The following is a 21,174-nucleotide window of genomic DNA, read 5'->3' as shown; positions in this document are numbered from 1 at the left end:
CCCTGGCCATTTTCATAACTGTCAGAGTATATATATTCATGAACTGGAATAGAACTTAGTAACTAGGTCAGCCAATGAATAGGCATGGCAACAAGGTCAACCAATGGGGACTGTTTGCTGATTTAGACAGCAAGGAGCCTGGGTGTGGCTTAGCTGTGTAGTTCTGAGTCTGTGCTAAGTTCTAAACTAATCTGCTTAGCTCTGAACTGAAACTGTTCTCTGCCTGTGTTTGCTTGTATTTACTACCACTTTGGAAGAACCAAATTTTAGTATTGTATATTTACTTCATGTGTTATATTATATATAAAGAGAACTTAATAAAGCCTGCTGAATCAGTTAGCCGTGTGTGCTTTCTGGATGTGATTGCTGCAACTAACTCTGACCATAACTTGGGAACACGGATTTATCCTCGATTTTCAGAGATCCAGTCAAAGAAGCTGCAAAAACAAGGATAGATGGAAGCTATCTGGAGGCCTTGAGTTGTCCATTTCTGTTTTTCCAGGCTTGTTTCAATAGATTATTCCATTAACATAGTCAGCACCGGATCCTCAACCCTAATATAATATTTTTTTTCTTTATCGTCTTACAGATGTCTGCTTCCTCAAATTTCCATTGAGTTGCAGATCATTTTGCTCAATGTTCGCCCGATAAGTTAAACTTAGTGACTGTTGTTCATGTGTTAAGCTCCATAACCCTCAAATCCTGACCTGGTACTTTTCCTTCCTTCCTCCCTCTTAGATACTGCTTATCGTAAGTGGGAATCTGAGCTTCCTCAACTGGTTAACCATCGTGCCCAGCATAGCATGTTTTGACGATGCTTCCTTGGGGATCTTGTTTGGCTCTCGCACAGGATCTCTGAAGAGTCACGTCCTGAAGATACAAGCCGAAGAGGCAGCAGGGAAAGTGGGCCCTTTAAAATACGGTATGTTTTTTCTTCTTCTAAGGTCAAAGCAACCCATGCCGTATTTATCAGGAATATAAGATGCTCTGAAGTATAAGACGCACCTAGTTTTTGGAGAGGAAAACAAGGGGGGAAAAGTCTGCCTCTGCCTCCCAGCAATTTGCCTCCTTGCAGCAAACAGCACAGACGATATACACCCGTGATGGCGAACCCAGGTGGCACACGGAGCCATTTCTGAGGGCATGTGAGGCATTGCCCTGTCAGCTCCAGCACGCACGCACACGCTGGCAAGCTGATTTTAGGGCTTGATTTTTGCCTGTTTTTGACCTCCAGTGAAGGTGAAAAACCGCCCAACGCGCAAACTAGACGTTCGGGAACGGACTTCCAGTTTGCTCGTTGGGCTGTTTTTCACCCTCCGGAGGCTTCAAGAGGCTTTCCTGAAGCCTGCGGAGGGCAAAAAACGCCCCAACGTGCAAACCGGAAGTACAAAGGCTTCAGTGAGGCCTGTGCGCAAGCACGGGGGGGGGGGGGAGTTGTACGTGTATACATGGGGGGAGTGCATTGCATTTTGGGTGTAGGCATGCATGTGTGCGACCCTTCCACGTTCCCCCCACTTTTGGCACATCTCGACAAGAGGCCCTGCCTGTTTGTGGTGTATTTCTATGCATGTGTGCCTGACCCATAGAAATAGCAAAGAATTGGAGAAATGTACATTATGGCAGTATATTAATGCCAGAAAGTTTTCTTAAATGTAGTCATGCTAACCCCCCAATTATTGAAACAGATCTACTCTAAACATGACTAAGTCCAAACACGACTAAGTTTAACTCAGCTGCCTTATCTTGATATTACAACAGGACACTGTTAAATTTCAGACTATACTTGTATAGATGTTGTTAAAATTGACGTGGCTTTCTAAAAGTATGCATTATTCTCTGCTATTTAAAAGAAGATACAATAACACTGGGTTCTCTTCAGATCAAGCATTTAATTTAAAAAGCTGCTTCATTTTGTTAAGTTGTCTAGAACAATAATAAAAGCAGTCTTTAAAAAATGAATCCAGTAATTTGAACATTCTACAGGCATTTATTGGTATTGACTTACCTCCTTGCAGCAAACAGCAAACGCCCTGTTTCAGTTTCAGTTTAGCCTGATTAGCACAAGAAAAAAAAAATCTGCTTCCCAGCAATTTGCCTCCTTGTAGCAAACAGCCTGTTTCAATTTTAGCATGGGCCTCCTGATGATGGTTGGGAGGACGATCCAACCAACAATCAGCTGCTTTCGCTAATCAGGCTGTGCTGAAGCTGGCTGTTTGCTGTTTGCTGCAAGGAGGCAAATTGCTGGGAGGCAAAGGCCAAAGGGTTGTGACCAGCGGGTGGGTGGGTCTCCATTTGGTGTATAAGACACGCCCAAATTTTCACCCTCTTTAGGGGAGTGGGAAGTGCATTTTATACTCTGAAAAATACAGTAAGTCTCTTCTGGGCATATTTTTGACTATCATGTCAGGGAAATCCACACAAATGATTACAGGTTTTTCTTCAGGGTTTTCTTCTGCAACTTAATCCACTTAAAGCAGAAGGCAATATGATGTCATCTCATCTTTTCCGCAGGGAGCTACGTCCGCAAAGCTGTGAACGTATCCTTTGGGGCGCTGATCATCTTCCTGAGCATTCCAGTGGTTCTCAATCTGATTAGTTCCCGGCAAATCATGAATACTTCCTACAACCCCCTCAGGATCGTCAACACCTACGGAGCATTTGGAAGGTAAGACCCTCAATATCTGAAGAGCTTCTGACCCGTGTCCTTGCTCTCTGTTTGAGCCATGCCTCTGTACTTTGTAAAGGGGAAAGAGCTGTACCAAAAACTCCATTTAAAAACATCTTTTCAGGGCAGGAGAACATCTCTGGTCCCAAGAGCATTCCAGGAAGCGCAGTGGAAGAATTCTTGCCTGGAAGGATGCGAAACATTCCTTCATCATGGCCACTTTATTGTCTACAATGATGCAAAGATGAGCAGGTCAACCTATTTTCCAAAGCACTAATAGCCAAGACAAGAAACGATGGTTGGAAACTAACCAAGGAGATAACCATTCTAGAACTAAAGAGAAATTTCCTAACAGTGAGAACAATCAACCAATGGAAGTTGCCTTCAGGAGTTGTGGGTGCTCCATCACTGGAGGCGTTCAAAAAGAGACGGGACAACCATTTGTCTGAAATGGTGTCTCCTGCTCAAGCAGGGGGGAGGCTGAACTAGAAGACCTCCAAGGTCCCTTCCAACCCTCTATTATTCTATGTTCTATGTCTTTTTGCACAACTCTCTGTTGGGTTGGAAAGATCAGAGTCTGGATCTGGATTCAGCCGTGGCCATTCACAGGCCTTCTTGCATCCTAGTCTCAGAATCTGAACATCTTAGAGCAAGGGTGTCAAACACAAGGCCCGTGGGCCGGATCTGGCCCATGATGTGGTCAGATCCACCTGCGGGGCTGTCTTGGAAAATGTAAGGAGCCGCCCCACATCGCTTCAGCCCAGTCTACCCAGTACAAAAGGGAAACATTGGGCCCGCGAGGCTTCAGCCCGGTCTACCCAATGCAAAGAGGAAACATGGCAGCAATTTGGGGAACGGCGTCAAGCTGGCCATACCGACCCAGTCGGCCATGCCCAGTGAGTGGTGTTAAGATGGCCACACCGACCCAATCGGCCATGCCCAGTGAGTGGTGTCAAGTTGGCCACACCCACCCAGTCAGCCATGCCCAGTGAGTGGTGTCAAGGTGGCCACACCCACTTAGTCAGCCAAGCCCAGTGAGTGGTGTCAAGCTGGCCACACCCACTCAGTCAGCCATGCCCAGTGAGTGGTGTTAAGCTGGCCACACCCACCCAGTCAGCCATGCCCAGTGAGTGGTGTTAAGCTGGCCACACCCACCCAGTCAGCCATGCCCAGTGAGTGGTGTCAAGGTGGCCACACCCACTTAGTCGGCCAAGCCCAGTGAGTGGTGTCAAGCTGGCCACACCCACTCAGTCAGCCATGCCCAGTGAGTGGTGTTAAGCTGGCCACACCCACCCAGTCGGCCATGCCCAGTGAGTGGTGTCAAGGTGGCCACACCCACCCAGTCAGCCATGCCCAGTGAGTGGTGTTAAGTTGGCCACATCCACCCAATCGGCCATGCCCAATGAGTGGTGTCAAGCTGGCCACACCCACCCAGTTGGTCACACCCACTCAGTCATCCACCATTACCTGGCCCCCCGAGGTCAACAACAGCCTTTATGTGGCCCCCAATGAAATAGAGTTTGATACCCCTGTATTAGAGGTTCCATTTGTCAGGGTTCCAAGTAAGACACCTCCCCCCCCAAATGAAAGAAGACTCCGAGGCTAGTGATTGCTCAAAGTTCCATTTTATCACAGATGTCCTATTGGCACGGCTGGGGAAACCCAAATCTGAAAGCTTTCAGGTTTTCCCCACCCAAAAGAAAGTCAAAGACCCATCCCCTGCACCCACATGTCCATCATACGGTCCAATCGATGCACCGTCCCAACTGGAGACAATCCCCAGTCACTCCCATCCAAGTGCAGGCTGAATGTCCTTGACTCCCAAAGAAAAGAACGTTGTTATGGTTATATATCTCCACTGACTCCTTGTAATCCCCGCTCCCATTTCCCCAGGGCACTAAATGCGGCAGCTCTGAAGCACCAAGGAAAAGATGGCCTCCATCCTTCTTCCTAAGGAGGCCAGTCTGATTCCATCCTCAACCAGGTGACCCATCCTGCACTCTTAAGACCAGCCTCTCCACAGAGTCAAAGGGCGGAGCTGTGCTTGCTGCCTTAAGCTCGAAAAGGATCATATAAAACAATCCATCAAATGTGAACTAAATCTATCCCTTCCTTTTTCCTTAGGAATTCTTTTGACGTCGCCAACAAGGCTTCGAGCACGTTTGGCCATTTCTGGCAGACGATGCTCCTACGGCTTTTAACTTTGGCACTTGCAGCAAAAGCCTCATGCAAAAAAATCATCCCCCATGATTTATAATCCTGGCTGATCTTTTTAACAGTTTTCCTACAGTTTTTAGCACAGGTCCAAAAAAGGCAGAGCAGCCGTTTTTTCCATGTTGGTTGTAACAGAACGGGAAGATGTTTTGCTCCAGCCAATTGCTTACAAGTCCTGCCGTTAAGTCAGGGGTGTCCAAACTTGGGAACTTTAAGACTTGTGGACTTCAACTCCCAGAATTCCCCAGCCAGCCATGCTTAAAGTCTTAAAAGTTCCCAAGTTTGGACACCCCTGCGTTAAGTGATTGTGATTTTGTTGAGTGTGTACATCTACGCGCCTTGCATTATGGGTGCGGCACCCCCGCACACGACCCCCCTGCGCTCCCCCCACTTGTGGCACGCGAGCCAAAAAAGGTTCGCCATCGCTGATATATATTATGGAATATATAATATAGATTATGGAATATATAATGGAATGGAATATAGAATATAGAATGGAATATAAAATATAATGTAGAATATAGATTATGGAATATAGAATATAGATTATGGAATATAGAATATAATATATAATATAGATTATGGAATATATAATATGGAATGGAATATAGAATATAGATTATGGAATATAGAATATAGAATGGTATATAGAATATAGAATATAATATAGAATATAGATTATGGAATATAGAATGGAATGGAATATATAATACAGAATGGAATATAAAATATAATGTAGAATATAGATTATGGAATATAGAATATAGATTATGGAATATAGAATATGGAATATGGAATGGAATATAGAATAGAATGGAATATAGAATAGAATGGAATATAGAATATAGATTATGGAATATAGAATATAGATTATAGGAATATAGAATATATAATGGAATGGAATATAGAGAAGAGAAGTGAAAGAGGAGAGAAGCAGGAACTATAAGAGAGGAGAGGATAGAACAGAATAGAGAACAGAATAGAATAGAGCTGGAAGGGACCTTGGAGGTCTTCTAGTCCAGCCTCTTTGTCAAGCAGGAGAACCTATACCATTTCAGCTAAATGACTGTCAAGCCTCTTCTTAAAAACCTCCAGTAATGAAGCATCTACAACTCCTGGTGGCAAGCTGTTCCACTGGTTAATTGTCCTCACTGTTAGGAAGTTTCTCCTTAATTCCAGGTTGCTTCTCCTCCTCAATCAGTTCCCCTCCATTGTTTCTTATCTTGCCCTCCGGTGCTTTGGAGACACCCCCCCCTCTTCTTTGTGGCAGCCTCTGAAATACTTGAATGTTTCTGCCCTCGCTCTTAACGCGCCCCTGGAAGCCACTTGGTCAAGAGCTTCAAAACATTCACCAGACTCCTCTGTCTTGCAGCATAACCAAAGAGAGAACCGAGATTATAATCCAAGGCACTTCCAGCTCAGACCCCAACGATCCTGCCGCAGTTTGGGAAGAGTATGAATTCAAGTGTAAACCAGGGAATCTGCAGAGGAGGCCCTGCCTGATCAGCCCGTACCACTACCGCCTGGATTGGCTCATGTGGTTTGCCGCTTTCCAGGTGAGCACCCTGCCGATCGGACCGACTCGAAAACAGTCAGCCCAACTGGGTATCGAGCAGTTCAATTAGACTGGCGTTGTTTCCCAGGATCCTGATAAGGTTTGTGATCTGATCCCCCTGCCCAGGCTGCTCCGGAGAGATGTGGTTTGAGCTGTTGAACGGCCCCCTCCAAACGGTGCCATCCGTCCCAGAACTGCCCAGGGTAAAAACCTTGTGACTGCAGGGAAAGATTGTGAGGGGTTTAGCAACACATTCACTTGCCTGGCTAGCACAATAAAATAATGAGCAAAGATAGAATTTTTCCTATTATTATTATTATTCTTTTAATAGTTTCTCATATTTCTCTACTGTTTCTCCGTTTGTTGTGTTTCTCTAAGTAGGGACTCTTCATGGGGTGGAGGGCTGGTCTCGGACAGAAAGCCACTTGAAGAGACTAGAACCGTGATGGCGAACCTATGGCACGCATGCCAGAGGTAGCATGCCATAGGTAGCATGCAGAGCCCTCTCTGTGGGCATGCTCACCCTCACCAACCCTCACCCGGTTCCGACATGCTCTCTTCCAGGTTCCGGTGTGCTCCGTGTGAAGACCAGCTGGCCAGCAGGCATGTGCGTGCCGGAACCCAGAAGAGACTAGCTGGCTGGCACGCATGAGCATAATGGAACCCAGAAGTGCACATGCGCACCAGCCAGCTGTCTTCTTCCAGACTCCAGCGCACACATGCTCCAGTTTTGGCACTCAGTGCCAAAAAGGTTAAGCATCACTGGACTAGAAGCATTTGAAATGTGGATTTATAGGCGGCTGTTATGTATAAGTTGGGCTGACAAAATCAGAAATGAAGAAGTGATAAGCCATCTGGGAAAGCCAAGGGAAATCATCAAAACCATTAAAAAATGGAAGTTAGAATTTTTCGGACATGCAATGCGACAGAATAATACAGCATGCTTCACTTAATACTCCAAGGAAAGATTGAAGGCCAACGAGGTCCAGGCAAAAGAACAACATCGTGGCTTCAAAATCTAAGGGACTGGTTTGGGCAAAACTTAGCAGCCCTTTTTCGTGGAAAAATAGGATTGCCAACATGATTGCTAATGTCCTATGACGGACATGGCACAACAAGAAGAAGAAGTAGAGAAAAGTTTCTTCTAGTGGAAATTTCTAGGGGGCTTTTTCAGTCAAAGAGCCATTGCTAAGGTTGATATCTGTCCTTGAGAAATGGTTGGAGAATATCTGCTTTGCTCAGAGAAATTTTTCTATCCAATTTCTCTGCCCACAAATTTGGTGAAGACTTTTGAAAGGCCTTTTATGGCCAGTTCTTGCTACTTCAAATATTCATCACCATGAGTAATTCAATTTTCCTCATGTTCTCTGAGGCAAACACTCTGAAATCAGTGCTATTCCTTGTTGAAGTGCCACAAGTTAGGAATAAAAATCCTTGTAACTACTGGAATTGCAACAGTGTAAAGACACTGGTAGATTAAGATTAACAAGAGTTGGAAGGGACCTTGTAGGTCATCTAGTCCAACTCCCTGCCCAAGCAGGAGACCGTACACCATTTCTGACAGATGGCAGTCTAATCTCTTCATGAAAGCCTCCAGTGATGAAGCTCCCACAACTTCTGAAGGCAAGCTATTCCATTGAATATAGAATAAGAGTTGGAAGGCACCTTATAGGTCATCTAGTCCAACCCCACCCCCACCCAAGCAGGAGACCCTAGAGTCTAGATCATTTGTGACAGATGACAGTCCAGTCTCTTCTTGAAAGCCTCCAGTGCTGAAGCTCCCAAAACCTCCGAAGGCAACTTCTGGAGGGAAATAAAGAATGATTTATAGAAGGAAAGAATAAGGTAAGGAAGACCTTCAGAGACCAACTGCTCAAATTATTTCCAACCTCTGACCCCTCAGTGTGAACAGTTAATTTCTGGAACTAACCAAGGAGAGAAGCCACCTAGATCTATGGAGAAATTTCCATACGGCGAGATCAATTAACCAACGAAACAGCTGGCCTCCAGAAGTTGTGGCCGCACCATCATTGAAGGTTTTCAAGCAGAGACTGGACAGCCATTTGTCTGAAATGATAGAGGGTCTCCTGCTTGAGCAGGGGGTTGGACTGGAAGACCTACAAGGTCCCTTCCAACCCTCTTATTCTATATTCTGCGTTCAAAATTACAGGCATAGTAAATCAAACTGTAGTCCAAGTGGCCAAAGGAAGCTTGGTTCTCTAAAAGAAATTGCATATGAAGATTTTGGTTTTGCCACTGGTAGCATCTTCACCTTCATTTCTCATTAATGTTCCTGATCTACAGTAGTGACCATCTCAATATACTGGCCCAGCACTAACAGTAGGAGTAGCTTCATTACACAATTTCAATATTCCAGTGTTTGAAATTTAAATTAAGATATATTTTTTACTTTATTGTCATTGTATGTATGTACACAGTATACCCGTACAACGAAAATCACATAACACCCAGAGATCAGGCCCAACACACATGACAGTCCCCCCCCCCACACTCTCACTCAAAAAATTCCAAAAAATTCCCCAGCCCCTTTGAGGGGCTGCCACAAAGAAGGGGGGGGGGGTCAACTAATTTTACAAAGACAGGACAAGAAGCAATGGAGAGAAACTAATCAAGGAGAGAAACAACTTGGAATTAAGGAGAATCTTCCTAACAGTGAGACCAATCAACTAGTGGAACGGCTTACTTCCAGAAGTTGTGGGTGTACCATCTTTGGAGGTTTTCAAGAAGAGACTGGACAGCCATTTATCTGGAATGGTAGAGGGTCTCCTGCTTGAGCAGTGGGTTGGAGTAGAAGACCTCCAAGGTTCCTTCCAACTCTTTTATTTCTGCAGTCCTTCAAAATAGATCTGGGTATTCCTGCCCAACCGCCCTTCCCATGTAGGTGCTCAGCTCAGGGTTTTTCTCTGTAGCCCTCAAACTCAGGATCTGCTCTATTTTCAAACTCAGCTTTTCTTCTGCTGACTTCTCCCCACCCCACCCCACCCGCATCCTCCCCCCCCCCCCATGGGATCCTGTCCTGTTCAATTTTGGGAGCGTTTGCCCATAGACTCCTAAGCCCCTTCCCATCGTTTCTTTCCAACATTCCGCAGAGTTGGAAAGAATAAAAACGCAGAGGGTTATTATGTTTGGCTAATCATAAATTAGGAAGTGTTTTCTTGCAAAGTAAATGGCTTGTTACCCAGAAGACAATTAAAAGCACTTCTGGAGTAGCAATGAAGCAAGGGCATTTTCCCCCTCCTCGCGCTCTTTGTAAATGTATGATCCAGATGGATCCACAAGTGTATAAAACGTCCGATGTGCCAATATTCAGAAAGTCCTCAGTCAACCGTGACAAGCTTTAGGCCTCCTTTTTCTGCTTCCAGTGGAAATCTGGGCCCTTGTCCCAAAAGAGGAAGTTTTTCTAGGAACTGCCAGCAGAAGGGACTGTTGCGGATCAAACAGTGAAGAGTTCCAAAAAACAATCTGTTGTGAGACAGACAGAAGGAGGGAAATGACTTCTCCCATACTTTGTGGTTGCTCTTCCGGAACCAGCAAAGAGCTGGAGGGGCTTAATCATTCACTGTCTATATCCCACAGACCCCGGACCATGCTACTGAATGGAGCCTAGAAGCCATTAAGCATTTTAAGTTATGTTTTAATTCTTGTTTCTTTTTCCCATTTGTTTATTGATTCGATTGTGTCACACATTCATTTCAATTGTCCCACCTGTGTTGGAAAGATGACCATCAGATTGATAAGAATAAAGAAGAAGAATGAAAGGAAGTTTGCTTCATTTCAATATTCAGGGAACTTTGCAAAAACTAAAGCTAGAATATCAGAAATGAAGCAGAATAAAAGTCTTTTCTTAATAAATTAGAGAAACTGTTACTTCTAAATGAATTTATACATATGGACCAAAACGGATGTCTTCCCAAGAGGCAGATTAGAGACAAACATGTGAATTGTACTAAATACACTAGAGTACTACGAAGCCCACCCAGAGAAGCAAATGGCGTTGCTATTCCTGAATGCGGAAAAGGCCTTTGACAATGTGAACTGGCAATTCATGATAATGCAATTACAAATGATGAAGTTTGGTGAGGGGTTTATTAATATGATCGGGAGAATTTGCAGTTGAAAAATGCTTTAGAAAGGTTTTTAAAAAGTTGACCACGCCCACCCAGTCATATGATTCCCCCCACCAAGCCACCCACCAAGCCACAGAACCAGTAGGGAAACATTTTTAATTTCACCACTGGTTTATAACTACCGATTCTAATAAACGCATGAAGGATGGGGATTGTTTTCTGTATATATTAATGCATTGCTTTTATCTTTTATTATTTAGAGGCTTCCAGTTGACATGCTTGGCTTAAAATCCACTTCATTTGCATTCCTTCTCAAAATGTATGTTTTCTCCCCTCTCTCTTTCTCCGTAAGACCTATGAACAGAACGAATGGGTCATTCACTTAGCAGGGAAAATCTTGGCGAACGAGAAGGAAACGTTGTCTCTTCTGGCCTTCAACCCATTTGAGGACAAGGCACCACCCAAGTAAGTTCAGTTTAAAGGGCATCTTTTAAATGTTTACTAAAGTTTATTAATAAAGAGTAAAACAAGCAAAGGAAGGGGGGAAAAAACCAGGGAAAAAGCAAAAGCGCAGAAAGAAAGGATAAAAAAGAAATGGAAAGAGAAGCTTCCTTTGAAGCAAATATAAATAGATTTACAAAAGCATCTCTTATCTAAGATTACAAAAAAGCTCGCTCTTTTCTATTATTTTTCTTTTTCTAATCATGAAACCACAAAAGGATAAGTGCATTTTTTACCCATTTTGTGCAAAAAGCCTATAAGGGATTTCCAGGCAGCAATAAATATCTCCCCCCACCCCCCACCCCCTTGATCAAACAAGTCAATTCAGCCGTTTCCGCAAATTCCATCAACCTCACCAACGATTCCTCCGTTGTGGGCCTTCTCAAACCTTTCCATTTTTGAGCAGATTAGTGTCACAGCAGTTGTCATACTAAAAAAAAAAAGTTTCATGACTTTTTTCTAGTCCACTAATCCCAGAAGAAAGGTGTCTGGTTTCAGTTGTACTTTAACCTTTAAAATCTTCAGAATTCATGTATGTGTTTGTCTCCAAAATTTTGGTGTTTTTTTTTTACATGTTCAACAAACAAAATGCCCTTTCATGCTGTTCTCTTTTCCAACAAAGATTCAAAGTACTTCATTCATTCTAGGCAGTTTCTCTGGTGTCAAACGAGGGGCATCTTCTGATCAGCCACACAGTGAAATCCGTTTTGTGACAATGCTGTTACACGGATACCTTCTAGGCAAACCCTTGCCCAAACATGGAATAACAGAGTTGGAAGGGACCTCGGAGGTCTTCTAGTCCAACCCCCTACTTGGGTAGGAGACCCTACACCATTTCTGACAGATGGCAGCCCAGTCTCTTCTTGAAAGCCTCCAATGACGAAGCTCCCACAACTTCTGAAGGCAACTTTTGTTCCATTGGTTGATTGTTCTCACTGTTAGGGATGTTCTCCTTATTTCCAGGTTGAATCTCTCCTTGATCAGTTTCCATCCATGATTCCTTCTCTGGCCTTTCAGTGCTTTGGAAAATAGTTTTGACCCCCTTGTAGGAGCCCCTCAAATATTAGAACACTGCTCTCATGTCATCGCTAGTCCCTCTTTTCATTAAACTAGACATAGCCAATTCCTGCAACTGTTCTTCATATGTTTTAGCCTCCAGGCTCCTAATCATCCTTGTTGCTCTTCTCTGCACATTTTTGCCAGAGTCTCAACATCTTTTTTGTATTGTGGTGACCAGAACTGGATGCAGTATTCCAAGGGTGGTCTTTCTAAGGCTTTGTAAAGTATGTCCATGCAACATGGCTGAATTGGAGTTAACAGAATAACAGAGTTGGAAGGGACCTTGTAGGTCATCTAGTCCAACACACACACACACTCTCTCTCTCTCAAGCAGGAGACCCTACACCATTCCTGATAGATGGCAGTCCAGTCTCTTCTTGAAAGCTTCCAGGGATGAAGCTCCCACAACGTCTGAAGGCAACTTCTGTTCCATTGGTTGATTGTTCTCCCTGTCAGAAAATTCCTCCTTATTTCGAGGTTGAATCTCTCCTTGTTCAGTTTCCATCCATTATTCTTAATCTGGCCTTCGGGTGCTTTGGAAAATAGCTTGACCCCTTCCTCTCTGTGGCAGCCCCTCAAATATTGGAATCCTGCTCTCATGTCTCCCCTGGTCCTTCTCTTCACTAGACTAGCCATGCCCAGTTCCTGCACCTGGAATGCTTTTCCTCTTGCCCTCACATACACACATGCACACATGGGCACACACCAAAGGAAGATGTGCAAAGGAGGGAACACGTTTGCGGGGCTGAATTTGTTCTCCAATACTTTTCCCTCCGGGCTTGGCGTTTCGTAAAGATCAGTTCCCCCGTGTGGCTTCTCTGACGGTTAATCTTGAGAAGAATTAAAGAGTCGGAGAGCCAAGTTGACTGGGATTCTTTGGACCCTTAAAAATGAAATTGGATTGCGGTGTGGGTTATTGCTGCCGTGCAAGTGCAGTAAAAGAGAAAATGAGAAGCAGATGACTAACTCGCTTCTGGAAAAAGAAAAAGGTTAAAACATGAGGTCATGGGTGGGAGTAATCTAATTGAGTGTGAAACTTGACTTGGGCAGAGGGACATTTGCAAAACATCCAGGCACAAGATATTCGGTCTGGCTCAAGGTTCATAAAGCATTTAGTCCACATAAATCTGACAAGACTCCTAATTTGGGCTGCAAGAATTATTAATTCACTTATTATTTAGCCACATGGTGCCTATAAGGTTTTGTTCAAGTGTGAAAGGACAATTCAGAAATTGTGTGCACTCCATCATTGAATGTTTTTAAGAAGAGACTAGACAGTCACTTATATGAAACAGTATAGGTGCTCCTGCTTGAGCAGAGGGGTGGACTAGAAGACCTCCAAAGTCCTTCCATATTCTGTTCTTCCTTCCAACTGTTATTCTATGTTCTATCTTCTAAGGCAAGGGAAGAACCAGAAAGGCAGAATTCTCCATTCTACTATTCTATTCTATTCTTTCTTATTGCAGGATTTGGTATGTCTAGTCTAGATAAAAGAAGACTAGGAGTAACATGATAGCAGTCTTCCAATATTTGAGGGGCTGCCACAAAGAAGAGAGGGTCAAATTATTGTCCAAAACACCAAAGGGCAGGACAATAAGCAATGGATGGAAATTAATCCAGGAGAGAAGCGACCAAGAACTAAGGAGAATTTTTCTGACAGTGAGACCAATCAACCCATGGAACAGAAGTTGCCTTCGGAAGTTGTGGGAGCTTCATCACTGGAGGCTTTCAAGAAGAGACTGGACTGCCATCTGTCAGAAATGGTGGAGGGTCTCCTGCTTGAATGGGGGGTTGGGTTGGACTAGATGACCTACAAGGTCCCTTCCAACTCTGTTAATCTAATCTAGTCTGGGAAGATGGACCTTGAATAAGAGGGATCCCTGCTTCAAAAGTCTTCCTGCCCCGTTTGTGCAATGGAACTCTTCAAGGCCAATGCATGGAAATTGGCCCATTATAACCTACTGCTGGTCCAGATCAACAGAAGAGAACATGACTCTTCTTGTTCATGAATTAAGCAGGGTTGAAGCATCTACAAGAAAAGGGCAAGTGACATCATACATATCTTGACGTCGTCATGCAATGGAGGCCTACTACATCATTTGCGTCATTGTCACTTCTTCCGGACAACTGGGGATCAAAACCACACGGGCAGGTTGGAGAGACGTTGCATTTTGCTGGAATTGGGGTTGCTTGTTTTTACTCAGCCTTGCAAAAAACAACAACCAGAGTCAGTGAATAATCCATGGATAATTTTAGGGGAATCAGAGATTGATCCAAACCATAGTTTACGGTTTGGCTTACTCTTTGCAATTGTAGCTCTGTACGGTGTGTAATGGATCTGCAGATCCCTTGCAGTTAAAAGTACAAGGCAAGGACAGCTTTAAAAGGAAGGGAAACAACGTTATGGGCCTTAACGTGATATTTGGGAAAAGGATTATTTTGAAATGTTGAGATCGTCTTTGCTTCAACAGCCAGTGATCTGGAATTACCCAAAAGTCAGTTCACACAATATATGCTGCCCCAGAGAAATGCTTTCATAATAGTTCAGGGTTATTGGAAGCCACCATTTTCTTAGCATGTTGTGTGAAGGCCACTACTTTAAATACTTCTGAGGTGGGTAAAATGAGGACCCAGATGGTTGGGGGCAAGAGGCTGACTCTGTAAACTGCTTAGGTTCTCCTCGCATATATGTGCTAGTCATTCCCGACTCTAGGGGGCGGTGCTCATCTCCGTTTCAAAGCCGAAGAGCCAGCGCTGTCCGAAGACGTCTCCGTGGTCATGTGGCCGGCATGACTCAATGCCAAAGGCGCACGGAACGCTGTTCCCTTCCCACCAAAGGTGGCTCCTATTTTTCTACTTGCATTTTTCACGTGCTTTCGAACTGCTAGGTTGACAGAAGCTGGGAGAAGTCACGGGAGCTCACTCCGTTACGCGGCACTAGGGATTCGAACAGCCAAACTGCCAACCTTTCTGATCGACAAGCTCAGCATCTTAGCCACTGAGCCACCGTGTCCCTATAAACCGCTTAGAGTGGAAACAGGAGACTGGGAGTTCTAGTTCCAGCTGAGGCACACCTCCGGTTAGGTGTCCTTGGGACCGGCCGCTTTCTCCCATCCCTCTGAAGGAGACAGCAAGGAAGCCCTTCTGAAATCTTGCCAAGAACATTGCAGGAACTTGTCCAGGCAGCTGCAAGAGTCAAAGAGCCGATTCTAACACACGGAAAAAGAGACACTGCCTTGTTTAGGGTTTTGTGAGTTGTGTGTGTGTGTGTGTGTGTTGCCAACTACAAATTGCCCTGCGCAGCTTGATCCTCCTTGACAATGTTGGAGGCTTCCTAGGCTCACACACTCCCTCTCCCACGGTTATTTCATCGATCAGAAAAAGGCCCAACCTCTGCAAAGGCAAACATTGTGCCCACCCTGCCTGTCTCCCAATCCGTGTGTGTGTGTGTGTGTGTGTGTGTGTGTGCGTGTGGCCACGCTTGGCTTTTCCCTCCCAAAACACCCCATCTGTTCCAGAGAGAGGCAGCTGCCTCTTCCACAACTGTTTTCACCTGTCTGGAAGGTTTAGCCTCCAGCCACAACAGCTTAGAGATGCTGCCTCTTTGCAAGCCTTCCCAGTTGGAAGATGTCACCGGGGTTTGATGGCGGGAAGGGGGGGGCTCTCAGCAGCGCAGCTGTCCCGGCCTGGAGGAGGAAGCACGGGAAGGTCCAGGCTGGGCGGAAAGACAGTTTTGGCAGAGAGAAAGCGAACCTGCTCCTCCATGACAGAAAGGAATCAGGAGGCTGCAAAAGGAACAATACTTTTCCTTTCTTTTCCCTTTTCTTTTTTTCCTGCAACTTTTAACTTAACTTTACTTTACTTTTTACTATACTTTATTTTATTTTATTTTTCTTCTTGTTGTTCTTTTCTTTCAAATTAGGTGAGACCTGGCTCAAAAACAGTAACTCTGAGAGGGACCTTGGAGTCCTAGTGGACAACCATTTAAATAGGAGCCAGCCGTGTGCAGCAGCTGCCAAAAAAGCCAACACAGTTCTAGGCTGCATCAACAGAGGGAGAGAATCAAGATCACGTGAAGTGTTAATCGCACTTTATAATGCCTTGGTGAGGCCACACTTGGAATACTGCATTCAGTTCTGGTCGCCACGATGTAAAAAAGATGTGGAGACTCTAGAAAGAGTGCAGAGAAGAGCAACAAAGAGGATTAGGGGACTGGAGACTAAAGCATATGAAGACCGGTTGCAGGAACTGGGTATGTTTAGCTTAAGAGAAAGAAGGACTAGGGGAGACATGATAGCAGTCTTCCAATATCTCAGGGGTTGCCACAAAGAAGAGGGAGTCAAACTATTCTCCAAGGCACCTGAGGGTGGAACAAGAAGCAATGGGTGGAAACTAATCAAGGAGAGAAGCAACTTAGAACTGAGGACAAATTTCCTGACAGTTAGAACAATTAATCAGTGGAACAGAAGTTGCCTCCAAAAGTTGTGAATGCCCCAACACTGGAAGTCTTTAAGAAGATGTTGGGTAGCCATCTGTCTGAAACGGTATAGGGTTTCCTGCCTAGGCAGGGGGTTGGACTAGAAGGCCTCCAAGGTCCCTTCCAACTCTACTATTGTATTGTATTGTATTGTATTGTATTGTATTGTATTGTATTGTATTATCACTTGAATATCAGCCAGCCATGTATGGCAGCAGCCGAAGAAGCTAATACACTCCTGGGTTGTATAAACAGAGGCATAGAATCAAAATCATGTGAAGTATTAGTAGCGCTTTACAAAACCCTAGTAAGGCCACACCTGGAATACTGCAACCACTTTTGGTCATCACACTACCCAAAAAAAAACCACGTTGAGACCTTGGAAAAAGTTCAGAGAAGAGCAAGTAAGATGATCAAAGCCCTGGAGACTAAAACGTATGAAGAACGGCTGCAGGATTTGGGTCTGTTTAAGTCTAAAGAAAAAAGAATTAGGGGTGACATGATAGCAGTCTTCCAATATTTGAGGGGCTTCCACAAAGAAGAGGAGGGGGTCAACCTATTTTCCAAAGCGCCAGAGGACAGGACAAGAAACAATGGTTGGAAACTAACCAAAGAGAGAAGCAACTTGGAATTAAGGAGAAACTTCCTAACAATGAGGACAATCAACCAGTAGAAAAACTTGCCTTCAGAAATCATGGGTTCTCCATCACTGGAATTTTTTAAGAAGAGACTGGACAGTCACGTATCTGAAATGGTATAGAGATTCCTGCTTGAATAGGGGGCTGGACTAGAAGACCTCCAAGGTCCCTTCCAGCTTCTACTCTACTCCATTCTTTGCTTTCAGCCTTCCTCCATGGAGGCAGAAGCTGCCCCAATTCCTCCCTCCCTTCCTCCATTTTGACCTTTTCTCCAGAGATGTCCAGAGAATTTTTTTTAAAAGGCACATTACAGGTAGTTCTCAATTTACAACCATAATCGAGCCCCGAATTTCTGTTGTTAAGTGACTTTTGCCCCATTGTATGACCTTTCTCGCCACAGTTGTTAAGTTAGTAACACGATTATTAAGTGAATCTGATTCCCCATGGATTTTGCTTGTCGGAGGTCACCAAAGGGGGAGAAGTGACCCCGGGACACTGCAGTTGTCATAAAGGAGTCAGTTGCCAAGCATCTGAATTTGATCACCATTTTCATGGGGATGTTGCAACTGTCATAAGTGTGAAAAACAGTCATAACTCACTGTTTTTAGTGGCGTTGTAACTTTGAGCGATCATTAAACGAATTGTTGTACGTGGAGAACTACCTGCAGTATCTCAAGTTTGCCCCCACCATCTATGGGACAGGCTGAGTGGTGCAGTGGCCTAGAGGTGGAGCTCTCCCCTCACAATCAGGAAGCTGTGAGTTCGATCCTCAGTAGAGGCAGATAATTCTCTCTCACAATGAGATTATATCTGCTGAACAAAACTCTGCATTGGCGACACGAAGGGCATCCGGCCAGTAAACACTTTGTTAGCTCCATTCAGTTGCCCAGATTCCACCTCGCAAGGGATTATGGGGTCATTAAAAGAAGATGATCTTGTTCTGACCTAGGCTTCCTGATACAGTAAAAGGCACACGATTAAGTCCCAAAAGTCCCCTCTTTTTATTTCAACGTCTGTGAATTATGTTCATTCACAGCCCATAATGAGTCCCAAATAGTTTGTAAAGAGTCCTACAGTAGGCTGCCAAAGTCCTTCGGGATAAGGCTGATAAGCACCCACCTTCGTCTTCTTTGAAACGCTGCCAAAGACTTAATTGGCAATTAGCTTGGCAAGGCCACATGGAGCAAAGAGTCCAAACGTATTTTCAGAAGGTAAACTGACCAGCATGAACCAAGTTGCTTCCTGCAAAGGCTCACGTGCCTTTGCTCTTCCTTTGTGTCCTATGGGAGGGGCCAGTCACCTCCAAGCCTTATTATAGTCGTCCCTTCTGTCTTAACTGTTCTTGCCTTCTGTTCCTCTGCCGTCTCTGCTGTCAGACTCTGGAGGCTCCGGAGGCAACACATAACTCCCAGATGGCCTTGACCGCCTCTCTGCCTCCAATGCAGAGCCCTCATCTGAGCCTTCCCCAGACTCCAGGACTGGCCCAGGTTCCTCCCCAACTTCCTCACTGTCCAACTCTGCCGCCAGCTCCGCAGATCTACGGGGGCAGGTCAGGTTGAATTGTTCCTCCAAGGACCGATGCTGCAAAAGCAGAGAGAAAATACAATTTGCTGTAAATTTGCTGGTGGAGGAACAAATGGCGGGAAAGGAGGAGCAGACCTTGGTTCCCATTGCAATGTTTCTGCTTCTTGCAGGTGGGTTCGGGGGGAGCATTTCAGGTACAAGTTCAGCCGGCCAGGTGGACAGCATGCCCAGCAGCAGAAATGGTGGATCCGTAAAAGGCTTGGACCCTACTTCCCGCCCGTCAACCTTGAAGGACTGAAGAAGTTTTTCAAGGCTCGAAACTGGCCGGACCCAAAACAGAGTTGACCAAATGAATTACACACACACACACACACACACACACATTTTGTCTTTGGCCCTCCTTTGTAAATTCTCTTCTCTGTTGTCGATCCTTTGCAGCAGGACAATCCCCAGCAATCTCTGAAGACCCCCCCCCCCCAGGCCAGGGATAAAAACATTGGTGGTTTTTTTTTCTACAATTAGGGGAGTTGAGGCCGAAATGGATGCTCAGAGCATCACTTGGAAAGGAATGGAAAAGCTGGGTCCATGAGTACCGTATTTTTTGGCCTATAAGACGCACCGGAGTATAAGACGCACCATGATTTTGAAGAGATTTTTTTTTTTTAAAAAATTGCACTCTGCAAGCCTCCCAAACCCTCTGCATGCCTCATTTTTTGCACAAAAAAGGGGGGGGCATGCAGAGCTTTGGAAGGCTCTTAGAGTGCTCCTGGGGGCTAGGGGGGCTAAAAACGAGCAAAAAAATGGCCCGTTTTTCACAAAAGAAAAGGGCATGCAGAGGGTTTGGGAGGCTTGTAGAGTGCTCCTGGGGACTGGATGGGGAAACCAGCAAAAAAACGACTGGTCTTTCACTTGTTTTTGCCCTCTCCTGCCCCCAGGAGCACTTTGCAGGCCTCCCAAACCCTCCGCACGTCCATTTTTGTAAAGGGGCGAGGTTTCGGTAGGCCAAAATTGCTGTATTCAGTGTATAAGACATTTTTAAGTGTCCAAAGAATTCACCCATTTTTTTGGGGGGGGGGAGGGAAGATGCGTCTTATACTCAGAAAAATACGGTCGGTTTCAGCATCTCTTACCCTCCTGATTAGCCTAACAGAAGGGACCTTTCCAAAGATCAGCCGGGTTTAGGGACACAAAATGCCAAAACTAAATATGTAAACAAGCCCCCAAATGTTAGTAAAATTAGCAGCATGAAGGGCACAAACCTTTGTGATGAGAGGGAGAGGCACGGGCTGTTCAGAAGACGGAGGATTTTTCTTTAAAAAGACATGGAATTATTCTGACCTCTTTTCTAGGGGAGTCCAATGTTTAATTTGAGAGCTGTGGTAATTTGTCATATTAGGTGTACCATTTACCGTATTTTTCAGAGTATAAGACACACCTCCCCCCACCCCCAAAAAAGAGGGTGAAAATCTGGGTGTGTCTTAGACACTGAATAACAGTGTATAAGAACAGCATTTTTGGCCGCCTGAAACCCCGCCTCCCATGCATCCCATTTTTTGCAAAAATGGACGCACAGCGTGTTTGGGAGGCCTGTAAAGGGCTCCTGGGGGCTGGGGAGGGCAAAACAAACAAAAAACGAGATATTTTTTGCTCATTTTTACCCCCTCCCCTGCCCCCAAGAGCACCCTACAAGCCTCCCAAAGCCTATGCATGCCCTGGTTTTTGCTTATTTTTGCCCCAGCCCCCAGGAGCACTTTGCAGGCCTCTCGAACTCTCTGCATGCCCTGTTTTTCACAAAAAACGAGGCGTGCAGAGGGTTTGGGAGACCTGCATAGTGCAAAAACTTTTTTTAAAATTTACCTCTTCAAAATATTGGTGCATCTTATACTCCGGTGTGTCTTATAGTCCAAAAAATACAGTAAATGAAAGTCAAGACCCAACAATTTATTCCCCTCCCATCAACTTTTGGAAGAATGAGATCCTACCCCCCTCCCTTTATAAAAATTAGGTTGCAGAAGCCTGCATTCAGGGATCCCAAAGGCTGTTGGTTCCACTGGTTTCTGCTTGAAGTCCACTTCAATAGGTCAATGATCCTTCAAGCGCCAGGAAACCCTTTGTACATAGATGCAAAATTGAAATGAAATGGGGGGGGGAAAGGCTAAAACCTCCTGAGATTTCACGGGGTTGCCTAAAGGTCTAGTGAGATGTGGCTCAGCTCAGGGATTTTGGCCAAGCGTCTTTGCACACAGTGACAAGAGAAGTTAAATCCTGTTTAAGGTAGACTTGAATTTCATTTTTAGGTCCTTGGGCGCCACCTAGTGTTGATTTGATTATTATATCAGTAGGACCGTAACTGCCATAGGAGGGTGAGGAGATACGTATTTCTTCTCTTCCCCCTCTTTTCCTTCTCTTATTTTTTTCCCTTTGATGCCTTTTCCCCTCTTTCTCCAAAACAG

The 21,174-nt window shown here is 44.9% G+C and overlaps 1 protein-coding gene across 3 annotated transcripts in view; it reads left to right on the top strand.

The window, feature by feature from the left end:
* Nucleotides 1–20,866, top strand: part of LOC309398798 (lipase maturation factor 1-like) — a 156,291-nt gene extending 135,425 nt beyond the window's left edge. For 2 of the 3 annotated variants that reach the window (XM_081966014.1, XM_081966013.1), the window contains exons 5-9: nt 739–922; nt 2,512–2,665; nt 6,252–6,435; nt 10,875–10,987; nt 18,892–20,866. In XM_081966014.1, the coding sequence (XP_081822140.1) occupies nt 739–922; nt 2,512–2,665; nt 6,252–6,435; nt 10,875–10,987; nt 18,892–19,066 (810 nt within the window). In that variant the 3' untranslated portion in view covers nt 19,067–20,866. Of the gene's footprint in view, nt 1–738; nt 923–2,511; nt 2,666–6,251; nt 6,436–10,874; nt 10,988–11,670; nt 11,807–18,891 lie in introns of those variants that run through there. The other variant, XM_081966015.1, reaches the window with a different exon arrangement.
* Nucleotides 20,867–21,174: the final 308 nt, after the last annotated feature.

This window comes from Natrix helvetica (assembly GCF_964273705.1).
Source record: "Natrix helvetica genome assembly, chromosome: 13".
Classification (NCBI taxonomy): domain Eukaryota; kingdom Metazoa; phylum Chordata; class Lepidosauria; order Squamata; family Natricidae; genus Natrix; species Natrix helvetica.
The sequence above is the reverse complement of the archived record's forward strand: the minus strand, read 5'-3'. Positions and strand labels throughout refer to the sequence as shown.